The sequence below is a fragment of the Kogia breviceps genome, chromosome 2 (genome assembly GCF_026419965.1).
Source record: "Kogia breviceps isolate mKogBre1 chromosome 2, mKogBre1 haplotype 1, whole genome shotgun sequence".
In the NCBI taxonomy this organism is placed as follows: domain Eukaryota; kingdom Metazoa; phylum Chordata; class Mammalia; order Artiodactyla; family Physeteridae; genus Kogia; species Kogia breviceps.
The window spans coordinates 147,730,230-147,743,303 of record NC_081311.1 but is presented as its reverse complement, the minus strand read 5'-3'; the positions used below and the strand labels follow the sequence as shown (position 1 = coordinate 147,743,303).

At 36.7% G+C, this 13,074-nt stretch overlaps 1 protein-coding gene across 10 annotated transcripts in view; it reads left to right on the top strand.

Annotated features, from left to right (window-relative positions):
* The window catches only part of CCDC141 (coiled-coil domain containing 141), a 218,812-nt gene that overhangs the window by 42,238 nt on the left and 163,500 nt on the right, over positions 1-13,074 (top strand). For all 10 annotated transcript variants that reach the window (XM_067026390.1, XM_067026391.1, XM_059053584.2 and 7 more), the window contains one exon: positions 9,551-9,742. In XM_067026390.1, coding sequence (XP_066882491.1) covers positions 9,551-9,742 — 192 coding nt within the window. The remainder of the gene's footprint in view (positions 1-9,550; positions 9,743-13,074) is intronic.

Here is a 13,074-nt window from a genome sequence, read left to right as displayed (position 1 = left end):
TTCCAAAACTATGTTGAATAAGAGTGGTGAGAGTGGGCAACCTTGTCTTGTTCCTGATCTTAGTGGAAATGGTTTCAGTTTTTCACCATTGAGAACGATGCTAGCTGTGGGTTTGTCATATATGGCCTTTATTATGTTGAGGAAAGTTCCCTCTATGCCCACTTTCTGCAAGGTTTTTATCATAAATGAGTGTTGAATTTTGTCAAAAGCTTTCTCTGCATCTATTGAGATGATCATATGGTTTTTCTCCTTCAGTTTGTTGATATGGTGTATCACATTGATTGATTTGCGTATATTGAAGAATCCTTGCATTCCTGGGATAAACCCCACTTGATCATGGTGTATGATCCTTTTAATGTGTCATTGGATTCTCTTTGCTAGTATTTTGTTGAGGATTTTTGCATCTATATTCATCAGTGATATTGGTCTGTAATTTTCTTTTTTTGTAGTATCTTTGTCTGGTTTTGGTATCAGGGTGATGGTGGCCTCATAGAATGAGTTTGGGAGTGTTCCTTCCTCTGTAATTTTTTGGAAGACTTTGAGAAGGATGGGTATTAGCTCTTCTCTGTATGTTTGATAGAATTCACCTGTGAAGCCATCTGGTCCTGGACTTTTGTTTGTTGGAAGATTTTTAATCACAGTTTCAATTTCATTACTTGTGATTGGTCTGTTCATATTTTCTATTTCTTCCTGGTTCAGTCTTGGAAGGTTATACCTTTCTAAGAATTTGTCCATTTTTTCCAGGTTTTCCATTTTATTGGCATAGAGTTGCTTGTAGTTGTCTCTTAGGATGCTTTGTATTTCTGCGGTGCCTGTTGTAACTTCTCCTTTTTCATTTCTAATTTTATGGATTTGAATCCTCTCCCTCTTTTTCTTGATGAGTCTGGCTAATGGTTTATCAATTTTGTTTATCTTCTCTAAGAATGAGCTTTTAGTTGTACTGATCTTTGCTATTGTTTTCTTTGTTTCTATTTCATTTGTTTCTTCTCTGATCTTTATGATTTCTTTCCTTCTATAACTTTGGATTTTGTTTGTTCTTCTTTCTCTAGTTCCTTTAGGTGTAAAGTTAGATTGCTTATTTGAGATTTTTCTTGTTTCTTGAGGTAGGCTTGTATAGCTATAAACTTCCCTGTTAGAACTGCTTTTGCTGCATCACATAGGTTTTGGATCATCGTGTTTTCATTGTCATTTGTCTCTAGGAATTTTCTGATTTCCTCTTTGATTTCTTCAGTGATCTCTTGGTTATTTAGTAACGTATTGTTTAGCTTCCATGTGTTTCTGTTTTTTACGTTTTTTCCCTATAATTCATTTCTAATCTCATAGTCTTGTGGTCAGAAAAGATGCTTGATATGATTTCAATTTTCTTAAATTTACTGAGGCTTGATTTGTGACCCAAGATGTGGTCTATCCTGGAGAATGTTCCATGTGCACTTGAGAAGAAAGAGTAATCTGCCGTTTTGGGATGGAATGTCATATAAATATCAATTAAATCTATCTGGTCTATTGTGTCATTTAAAGCTTCTGTTTCCTTATTTATATTCATTTTGGATGATCTGTCAATTGGTTTAAGCGAGGTGTTAAAGTCCCCCACTATTATTGTGTTACTGTTGATTTCCTCTTTTATAGCTGTTAGCAGTTACCTTATGTATTGAGGTGGTCCTGTGTTGGGTGCATATATATTTATAATTGTTATATCTTCTTCTTGGATTGATCCCTTGATCATTATGTAGTGTCCTACCTTGTCTTTTGTAACATTCTTTATTTTAAAGTCTTTTATCTGATATGAGGATTGCTACTCCAACTTTCTTTTGGTTTCCATTTGCATGGAATATCTTGTTCCATCCCCTCACTTTCAGTCTCTATGTGTCCCTCGGTCTGAAGTTGGTCTCTTGTAGACAGCATATAGATGGGTCTTGTTTTTGTGTCCATTCAGCAAACCTGTGTCTTTTGGTTGGATCATTTAATCCATTCATGTTTAAGGTAATTATCGATATGTATGTTCCTATGACCATTTTCTTAATTGTTTGGGGTTTGTGTTTTTAGGTCCTTTTCTTCTCTTGTGTTTCCCACTTAGAGAAGTTCCTTTAGCATTTGTTGTAGAGCTGGTTTGGTGGTGCTTTTGCTTGTCTGTAAAGCTTTTGATTTCTCCATCGAATCTGAATGAGATCCTTGCCGGGTAGGGTAATCTTGGTTGTAGGTTTTTCCCTTTCATCACTTTAAGTATATCATTCCAGTTCCTTCTGGCTTGTAGAGCTTCTGCTGAGAAATCAGCTGTTAACCTTTTGGGAGTTCCCTCGTGTGTTATTTGTCATTTTTCCCTTGCTGCTTTCAATAATTTTTCTTTGTCCTTAATTTTTGCCAGTTTGATTACTATGTGTCTCAGCGTGTTTCTTCTTGGGTTTATCCTGTATGGGACTCTCTGTACTTCCCGGACGTGGGTGGCTCTATCCTTTCCCATGTTAGGGAAGTTTTCAACTATAATCTCTTCAAATATTTTCTCTGGTCCTTTCTCTCTCTCTTCTCCTTCTGGGACCCCTATAATGTGAATGTTGTTGCATTTAATGTTGTCCCAGAAGTCTCTTAGGCTGTCTTCATTTCTTTTCATTCTTTTTTCTTTATTCTGTTCTGCTGCAGTGAATTCCACCATTCTGTCTTCCAGATCACTTATCCGTTCTTCTGCCTCAGTTATTCTGCTATTGCTTCCTTCTAGTCTAGTTTTCATTTCAATTATTATATTGTTCATCTCTGTTCGTTTGTTCTTTAATTCTTCTAGGTCTTTGTTGATCATTTCTTGCATCTTCTCGATCTTTGCCTCCATTCTTTTTCCGAGGTCCTCGATCATCTTCGCTATCATTATTCTGAATTCTTTTTCTGGAAGATTGCCTATCTCCACTTCATTTAGTTGATTTTCTGGGGTTTTATCTTGTTCTTTCATATGGTACATAGCCCTGTGTCTTTTCATCTTGTTTACGTTTCTGTGAATGTGGTTTTTGTTCCACAGGCTGCAGGACTGTAGTTCTTCTTGCTTCTGCTGTCTGCCCTCTGGTGGATGAGGCTATCTAAGAGGCTTGTGCAAGTTTCCTGATGGGAGGGACTGGTGGTGGGTAGAGCTGGCTGTTGCTCTGGTGGGCAGAGCTCAGTAAAACTTTAATCTGCTTGACTGCTGATGGGTGGGGCTGGGTTCCCTCCCTGTTGGTTGTTTGGCCTGAGGCAACACAACACTGGGGCCTACCTGGGCTCTTTGGTGAGGCTAATGGCAGACTCTGGGAGGGCTCACGCTAAGGAGTACTTCCCAGAACTTCTGCTGCCAGTGTCCTTGTCCCCACGGTGAGCCACAGCCACCACCTGCCTCTGCAGGAGACCCTCCAGCACTAGCATATAGGTCTGGTTCAGTCTCCCCTGGCATCACTGCTCCTTCCCCTGGGTCGCGATGCACACACTACTTTGTTTGTTCCCTCCAAGAGTGGAGTCTCTGCTTCCCCCAATTCTGTCGAACTCCTGTATTCAAATCCCACTAGCCTTCAAAGTCTGATTCTCTAGGAATTCCTTCTCCCGTTGCCAGACCCCCAGGTTGGGAAGCCTGATGTGGGGCTCAGAACCTTCACTCCAGTGGGTGGACTTCTGTGGTATATGTGTTCTCCAGTCTGTGAGTCACCCACCCAGCAGTTATGAGATTTGATTTTCCTGTGATTGCGCCCCTCCTGCCATCTCATTGTGGCTTCTCCTTTGTCTTTGGATGTGGGGTATCTTTTTTGGTGAGTTCCAGTGTCTTCCTGTCAATGATTGTCCAGCAGCTAGTTGTGATTCTGGTGTTCTCACAAGAGGGAGTGAGAGCCCGTCCTTCTACTCCACCATCTTGGTTCAGGCTTCTATTTTTTATTTTTCAATCAAAATGATTATTTAAATCCAGAAATAAAGCAATTGCTGAAATAGAACTGGTCATAGAACATAGAATATCATCATTAACCACCATCCTGATTTTACTAATGAAGAAACTAATTCCCTTGAAAATGCAGCAACTTGCCTAAGCTAGTTTGTGGCCATTCCCTAAGGAAAATATGCTCTGAAACATTGTTTGCTTTTTTTCATCATTAGCAATTTAGATTCCCTAATTTTTTGGAGTAGCTTTTTATTCATTCAACAAATAACATTCGAATGTCTTCAATAAAATTACTACTCTAGGCACTAGGGATTCAGCTAAGGTTGAAATGTAGAGATGCCAGGAATACAAAATCAAAAGTCACAGTCTGACAAGGAGATAGGCTTGTAGACGATAACTTAAATGTAACGTGATGAGCAGAATCCAAACAAGTGGAACCAGAAGAAATGTGCTCCAAAGTCTACCTGAGGTACTCCAGGGGGAACTTTTCAAGAAAGGTGGCCTCCTTGAAGGAGGAACAGTTTACAAGGAATGAAATGAGGAAGAGCAGAAGAGGCAGACAGAATATCACACAAATGGGATAGGAGACTTGAGAAGTACATAGAGTTGGCCCCACCTTTTTTTTTTTTAACATCTTTATTGGAGTATAATTGCTTTACAATGTTATGTTAGTTTCTGCTCTATAACAAAGTAAATCAGTTATGTGTATACATATATCCTGATATCCCCTCCCTGTTGCATCTTCCTCCCACCCTCCCTATCCCACCCCTCCAGGTGGTCACAAAGCACCCAGCTGATCTCCCTGTGCTATGCAGCTGCTTCCCACTAGCTATCTATTTTACATTTGGTAGTGAATATATGTCGATACTACTGTCTCACTTCATCCCAGCTTAGCCTTCCCCCTCCCCATGTCCTCAAGTCCATTCTCTATGTCTGTGTCTTTATTCCTGTCCTGCCCCTAGGTTTGTCAGACCCTTTTTTGTTTATTTTAAATTCCATATATATGTGTTAGCATACAGTATTTGTTTTTCTCTTCTGACTTACTTCACTCTGTATGACAGACTCTAGGTCCATCCACCTCACTACAAATAACTCAATTTCGTTTCTTTTTATGGCCAAGTGTTATTCCATTGTATATATGTGCCACATCTTCTTTATCCATTCATGTGTCGATGGACACTTAGGTTGCTTCCATGTCCCAGCTATTGTAAATAGAGCTGCAATGAACATTGTGGTACATGACTCTTTTTGAATTATGGTTTTCTCAGGGTATGTGCCCATTACAATGCTGTTTTGATTACTGTAGCTTTACAGTATAATTTGAAATCAGGGAATGTGATTCCTTCAGCTTTGTTCTTCTTTCACAATACTGTTTCACTACACCACTGGTGTAGTGGTTAACAGTCTGCCTGCCAATGCAGGGGACATGAGTTCGAGCCATGTTCCGGGAAGATCCCACATGCCACAGAGCAACTAAGCCTGTGTGCCATAACTACTGAGCCTTTGCTCTAGAGCCCGTGAACCACAACTACTGAGCCCACATGCCACAACTACTGAAACCCGTGCACCTAGAGCCCATGTTCTGCAACAGAGAGAAGCCGCTGCAATAAGAAGCCCATGCACCACAATGAATAGTAGCTCCTGCTCTTTGCAACTAGAGAAAGCCTGTGCACAGCAACAAAGACCCCTTCCAGCCAAAAATAAATAAATAAATTTATTTTTTTAAAAAGATTGCTTTTTCCATTCAGGGTCTTTTGTGATTCCATACAGATTTTAGGATTATTTTTATAGTTCTGTGAAAAATGCTTTGGGTATCTTGATAAGGATTGCATTGAATCTGTAGATTGCTTTTGGTATTATGGACATTTTAACAATATTCTTTCAATTTATGAGCATGGTATATCTTTCCATTTATTTATGTCATCTTCAGGTTCTTTCATCAGTGTCTTACAATTTTCAGAGTATAGGTTTTTCACTTCTTTGGTTAAATTTATTCCTGGTTTATTTTATTCTTTTTGATGCAACTATAAATATAATTGTTTTCTTAATTTCACTTTCTGATAGTTCATTATTAGTGTATAGAAATGCAACATATTTCTACATATTAATGTTGTATCCTGCACCTTTACTAAATTCATTTATTAGTTCTAATAGTTTTTTTGGTGGAGTCTTTAGCATTTTCTGTATATATTGTATCATGTCATCTGCAAATAGTGAGAATTTTACTACTTTTCTTCAAATTTGGATACATTTTACTTCTTTTTCTTGTCTGATTGCTATGGCTAGGACTTCCAATTTTATATTGAATAAAAGTGATGAGGATGGGCATAATTATTTTGTTCCTGATCTTGGAGAAGCTCTGTTTCCTTACCTAGTTTGGAGAAAGTTTTCAGCCATTATTTCTTCAAATAAGTTTTCTGCTCCTCTCTCTTTTCTCCTTCTGGGACCCCTATAATGCGAATGTTATTACTCTTTTTAAAATATAAATTTATTTATTTTATTTATTTACTTTTGGCTGCATTGGGCCTTCATTGTTGTGCACAGGCTTTCTCTAGTTGTGGTGAGTGGGGGCTACTCTTCCTTGTGGTGCGCATGCTTCTCATTGCAGTGGCTTCTCTTGTTGTGGAGCATGGACTCTAGGTTCGTGGGCTTCAGTAGTTGTGGGACGATGGCTCAGTAATTGTAGCTTGTGGGCTCTAGAGCGCAGGCTCAGTAGTTGTGGCGGCATGGGCTTAGTTGCTTCATAGCATGTGGAATCTTCCCAGACTAGGGATCGAACTCATGTCCCCTACATTGGCAGGTGGATTTTTAACCCTATGCCACCAGGGAAGTCTGAATGTTAATACTCTTGATGTTGCCCCAGAGGTTTCTTAAACTATCCTAATTTTTTAAAATTCTTTTTTCTTTTTGTTGTTCTGATTGGGTGATTTCCACTGTTTTGTCTTCCAGGCTGTGTGTATGTTCTTCTGTATCATCTAATTTGTGGTTTATCCCCTCTAGTGTATTATTTCAGTTATTGTATTCTTCAGCTCTGATTGGTTCTTTTCTATATTTCCTAACTCTGTTGAAGTTCTTACTGTGTTCCTGCATTCCCCTCCTGAGTTTGATGTGCAACTTTATGACTGTTGCTTTGACTCTTTATCAGGTAGATTACTTATCTCCATTTTATTAGGGTTTTTTTCCCTGAGGCTTTATCTTGTTCTTTTGTTTGGAATAAATTCCTCTGTCTCCTCATTTTGTTTGGCTTACTGTGTTTTTTTCTATGGATTAGACAAAATAGTTACTTCTCCTAGTCTTGAAGGTGTGGTCTTCAGTAGGAGCATCTTCTATGTAGACTGCATGTGCCAGGCAGCTTTGGCAGGCCAGCTGGAGCTGGAGCAGGCATGGGCCAGGGGAATGCTGGGGCAACCTTGGCAGGCTGGCTAGAGCACCAGGCACTTTTCAAACTGCTGCCTCTGCACTGGGACTCAGAATGAGTGAGTCTGTGCGCAAGCCCTCTAAGACTCTGTTTCTTACAGCCCTCTAGCTCTACATAAGCCCTGCTGGTTTTCAAAGCTAGTTAAGGGGCCTTGTCCTCCCAGTGCTGGTACCAAAGCCTGAGGTGCCCAGTGTGGGCCTCGAACCCCTCACTCCTTAGAGAGGACCTTCAAGTTTGTGATACCCCTTCCCACTTGTGGGTGTCTGCACCAGGGTGGGTATGGTATCCTGACTACATCACATCTCTGCCCCTCTTACCCATCTTGATGTGGTTTTTAAAAATTTTCCTTAATTTTGGAAGAACTGTTCTTCAGGTCTTTCTCAGAAAGAGTTGTTCTATATCCAGTTGTAGTTTTGGTTTGTCTGTGGGAGGACATGAGCTCAGGATCTTCCTACTCTGCCATCTTGATCCCACCTGTCAGATGTTTTTATATTTCATTTGGCTTTTCAATGAATCCACATTTTTTAAAAACTCCTTATATTTTTCTCTAATTTGTTAATTTCTGATTTTGTATTTAATCAATTAATCCCCTTTAATTTTTGTTTTATTTTATGAATCTTTTTCTATAATTTAGACTTGAATGTTTAATGAATATATTTTTTCTTTCTTTATAAGCAAAGTTGTCTAATGCTTTGAATTTCATCTAAGCATAAAGTTATCTGTATATCTTAGGTTTTAAACATAGTAGCCTCATTGTTATTTTTTTCTAAATAGTCTGTAATTGTAGTTTTTTTCCTTCATTTGATCTAGGAATTATTCTTTAAATTGTTTTCTTAAAATTTCTAAGAGATTTGTTTTATCATCTGGCCTTTTTTTGTTTATTTCTACTTTTATTGCATTTTGATCTGACTGGGTATACCTACTTTAAATATTTAAATGTCATAAATGTAAACATCATAAGTACCTTATTTTCCCTGAAGATTGTGTAATTTATCAATATAGAGTACCATTTTTTAATCACAGTGATTTTTGTTTTGATTTCTAATTTGAGATTAACATTGCTAATCCTCCTTTACTTTTTTGTCTTTGCCTGATATATTTCATCTCCTTATTTTCAAATGTTATGACTTTTCAGTTTATTTTCAAATGTTATGTCTTTTCAGTTACGTCTTTTCAGTTTATTTCAAATGTTACGTCTTTTCAGTTTAGTTTTATGACTCCAGCAAACATAAATTAGTTGAATTTTTTCCCCTTAATCTGATAGTGTTCATCTTTTAATTGAAAAGTTAACATCCATTTTTGAGGTGTTAACTGATATTTAATCATATTCCTATCATTATGTTTTGGTTTTTTGTGTGCCCAAATAAATATGTTCTTATGTCTTTTGTTTGTTGTATTTTGCATTATCACATGTTTATTTTCCTTTTCTGTTGACATTCTAGAATTTATTCATATTATTGTTAGTCTATTATATTTTAAAATTGTGCCTTGATTTTGGTGCCAATATCAAGAACAAAACAGGATCTGTGGGATCCTTCTCCTATCCCCAAATGAGACAATTATGGAAGCACATGTTGCCCTTCATCTTCCATATTTTGTTGAAACAATTTGTAGTGTTGGTTACAGATATTCTAATTTTTACATTATGACTATTCACTTTCAAGAACTTACTCATAACATTTACACTAAGCTTCACAAGTATATTAACAATAACAACTATTTAGAATAAATAATAAATTTTACTGTGTTCATTTCTCACAATAGTTTTTTCATGATTACTCCTTTCTAAATGTATTCCAATTAGTTCTCCATTTTTGAAATGTGAAGTCAACACAGTATTCTGTACCACTGGTATGTAGTTGTATTTTTGGTGGGGGGGCTGTGCTGTGGCATGCAGGATCTTAGTTCCCCAACCAGGGATTGAACCCATGCCCCCTGTGGTGGAAGCACGGAGTCTTAACCACTGGACTGCCAGGGAAGTCCCTGTAGTTGTATATTTTTGATAAATCTCTACAGTGTTTGAACAATGTTTAAATGTGGATGTCTTTAGCCTGGCCATGCTCCACAGTTCACCACAATCTCCATTGCTCCCTCCTGCTTGCTTGATCTACCTGCCTGCACAGCAGTTTGTGTTTATAAATTCTCTTCTAGACCTTCCTAGAGTGCATATAATTTCAAAAATCCAAATGTTTAAAATATGATCCCAAGTTCTTACATTGAGTGACACTCTGCCTTTTCTTGCCTGGACTTAGGCTTTGGAAGACCGAGTATGGGAACTCCTGCAGGAAGCAGACAAGACGGCTCAAGAGAACAAGGATCAGAGCCAGGTCTATGATGCCATGGCCAAAACTCTGGGTGAAGCATGGGCAGCCCTGGTCTCCATGCTTGAGAGAAGGAGGGAGCTTCTCAGGTTGACCTCTGAATTTTTTGAAAATGCCTTGGAGGTTTGTGTTTAAAAAAACTTTCCCCTTCTCCACATCAGAGCACTCCTGAAAATGTTTTCTTTCTGCAAATAGACATTGTAGTCAGTTCAAAAAATGGTAGAATAACCAAGATATATACAATTAACTTTTAATTTTCAAAACATAAAATTGTTAATATTTTAAATGTAGGCCTTCAAACAAAAACTAAGTGCAGTTATTAAAATTGATAAATATTAAGTAATAATGGGATCTTTTACCCATAAGTCATTTTGATACATTTCCCTCTTTAGATAATAGTAATACAATTACTAAATCAAATAATTACCCCTGATGATAGGATTACTAGGAAATGCTGGTCTAGCGTGTTCTTGTTAACTGAAAGTTGGAGGATACAATTTCTTCTACTGCTTATGAAAAGGAAATTGCAGAATATTCCATAGAATGTTTGACTTGTAAGCATAGTATATGACAGAGTACTTTCCTAAGGCATATAGTTGAGTTTCCATAGTTTGAGCTTGTTAAAATATAAGGGAAGGAAAAAGTCCTGGGCCTAAGATTTTCTGAGGAACCCAATTTCAAAATGTGAGACTCAAAGAACATTATCAAAAGATGTGTTATATTTAGTGTAAGATACTTATTGGAAATTTCACTTTTAACTTCTCTGTCAAGTGACCGTACATTCATTTTGATGTGAAAGCACTGCTTCATTACGATAAAGCACTAGCTTTGAAAAATATGACATTTCCAAACTGAAAATTCAGGACTTAAATCCAAAATAATGAAGGAAAGAAGATTAGTAATAGAACATTAAAATTGAGGTAGACAATTTCATACATCATGAACTCGTTTAAAAGATAAAAGGAGGAGCAAAAATCTTATTGGAACTTTCAAGGTTTGTTTTTCACAATTTGAACACTGAAGTCCAACTCACAGATCATCTTGGGGAAAAGTTCCACACACAGTTTTCTTTCCTGAAAAGAAATAAACCAAGCAAAATACACCTACAGGGGTCAAATTATAGATACATCTGATTCATTTCATCTTAGTAAGTGGGGTATAAGTATTAGTGCCCTTGAAATTCAGGTCATTTGAGCATAGGAAGTTATCTTTTTTTAAACATTAAGTCCAATATTTTTTCTCACTGGGTAGGAGCATTAATACTAGCTGATTCTCTATATGATGAGAAATGACTTCCAGATATTACATGAAATAAAAGGAAGTATAAGTCAACCCAGCACTCTGATTCCTCATGAAAAGATGAAGTTTCATATATTATCCTCCTTCCAATTTTGTGGACTACTTCATACTTAGCTGATGGAAAACTCCTACATGATTTTCCCTGCCCCTTGTGTATGCCAAAGCAATTTTCATTAGTGATTCAAAAAAAAAAGAATGAGGGTGAAATTAAGAATAGTGTCTTTGAAAAGTGTCCCCTTGTTGCCACTTCTATCCTGTACTAACTGCAGAAAGAAGAGAAGTAGGGAAAAGAAAATATCCCCTAGATAAAAGTTAATAGAACTTGAAGGAAGCTTTTTCTGAGTAAAGCATTGTTTATTTATTGCTTTGTTTTTTTAAAAAGTGTCAAACCAGTTGAAATATAGATATAAGTTACACAGTGACTCCAAAACTTCTTGTCATGATCTACAGGGAGAACCAAACTACCCACCAGGGTTTTGTTTTATTCTTTTTCTTTGAAGTTTCTCTTCAAAGAATGTCTGTAGAATCAACTATTAGAAATAGAATGAATTAGAGATGTAAACGATATGTAGATAGGATCCACTTACTGAACTATGTGCATGCAGGATTTCTTTAGAAATACAAAATAACTTCTTATTGCGTGGTCGATAATACAAGATGGCTTCAGGCTCACAGGCTTCTCAGACACTGTGCTTCAATTTAGAAACAGTGTCCCCAAGTGACAGTGGCTGGGGTCCATCTGCTGGTTCTAACAGGATGGTAGAAGCCTCCTCTGCATTTCATAAGGGGACGTGCTCATCAGTTGCTCTCTCATCTTTTCATGCCATTTATAACTGAATTTTATATGGCTATCGTAATAATCAAAATATAGTAAATCTTGTTAATCAAAGTCACATAAAAATATTAAATATCACTAAATTAAATATCACTAAATATTAAATATCACTAAATCTCACTAAAGATGAGAGTTTGGATAAAACTTGAAAAAAGGCAAAAAGCACTGTGATAGGCTTCTGTGTCTTTCTCACTGATACTTCACCTTTATGAGTTTATTCTACACCTGATACAAAGGTGAATGTGTTGATTTAAATGCTCTTATAAATGATAATAATTTCCTTTGAACCATAGTGCTAAAACAAACCAGTTATTTGTCTACTACTATGGATATTACTGTACTAGCATAACCAAGTATATTTTGCCCTTTTCTAAAATTTGTATCTAAGGTTATTCCCCTGAGAATTTTGACATCACTTCAAGCATCTCCCCTTTCATACTTCCTCTATGGAGAAACACAAAAACAGAGACCAGTCATGTTCCTTAACACTTAGGGTGTCAAATTGCTCTTCCTTTTTTTCTTGAAACAGAGGAGAAATTTTCTATTTTTCATTCTTGTTACATCTAATTTCATTTTTTATTTCTATAAAAGTACATAAAATCATTGATAAAAATGCAAACAAAATTATAAGTTATAGATTTAAAAGCTAAAAGTTCACCACCCCTCACCTATCCCTAATCCTATTCATTCTCATAAAGGTAACCCTTTGATATGTATCTTTTTGGACCACTTTCTGTACAAGTATATGTATTTTTGCTTTGTATAAGAAATAGGATTACACATTACTTCTCAGCACTTGGGCTAAAATCAAGTGTAGAGATGGGATTAGACTATGTATTTTCTGAAACTTACATTTTTTAGTTCTAGGTCTAATTATAGAGAAGAAAATGAACTATATTTCAACCTCAAGTGGATTCTTAAGTTAAATTTACTAATAATTATGTAGGTTACTGGTTAACCAAACTTTTGTTGGTTTCTTTTAACAAACTTTCTGGTTGTTCTTTGAGAAACTGCTTTAGAATGTTGACAGTTGGATGTATCTGTACTATGGCACACAATAATTTTAGTTTAAAATTTCAATACACATTAGAGTAGTAAACAAATTGGTTTACTTCAGCGTAGATAATGTATTTCCAGGTATGGAAAGAATGCAAAGGAAAGAGAAGAAAGTTCTTATCCCAGTACTTTGTAAACTGACTACATGCAAACACAAAACCTCACACAAACACGTGAGCCAGCACATGCTCACAAAAACACACAGCTCATCACACAAACACATACACAATCAGCTAGGCCATTAATTCATGAAAAATGTTTACAA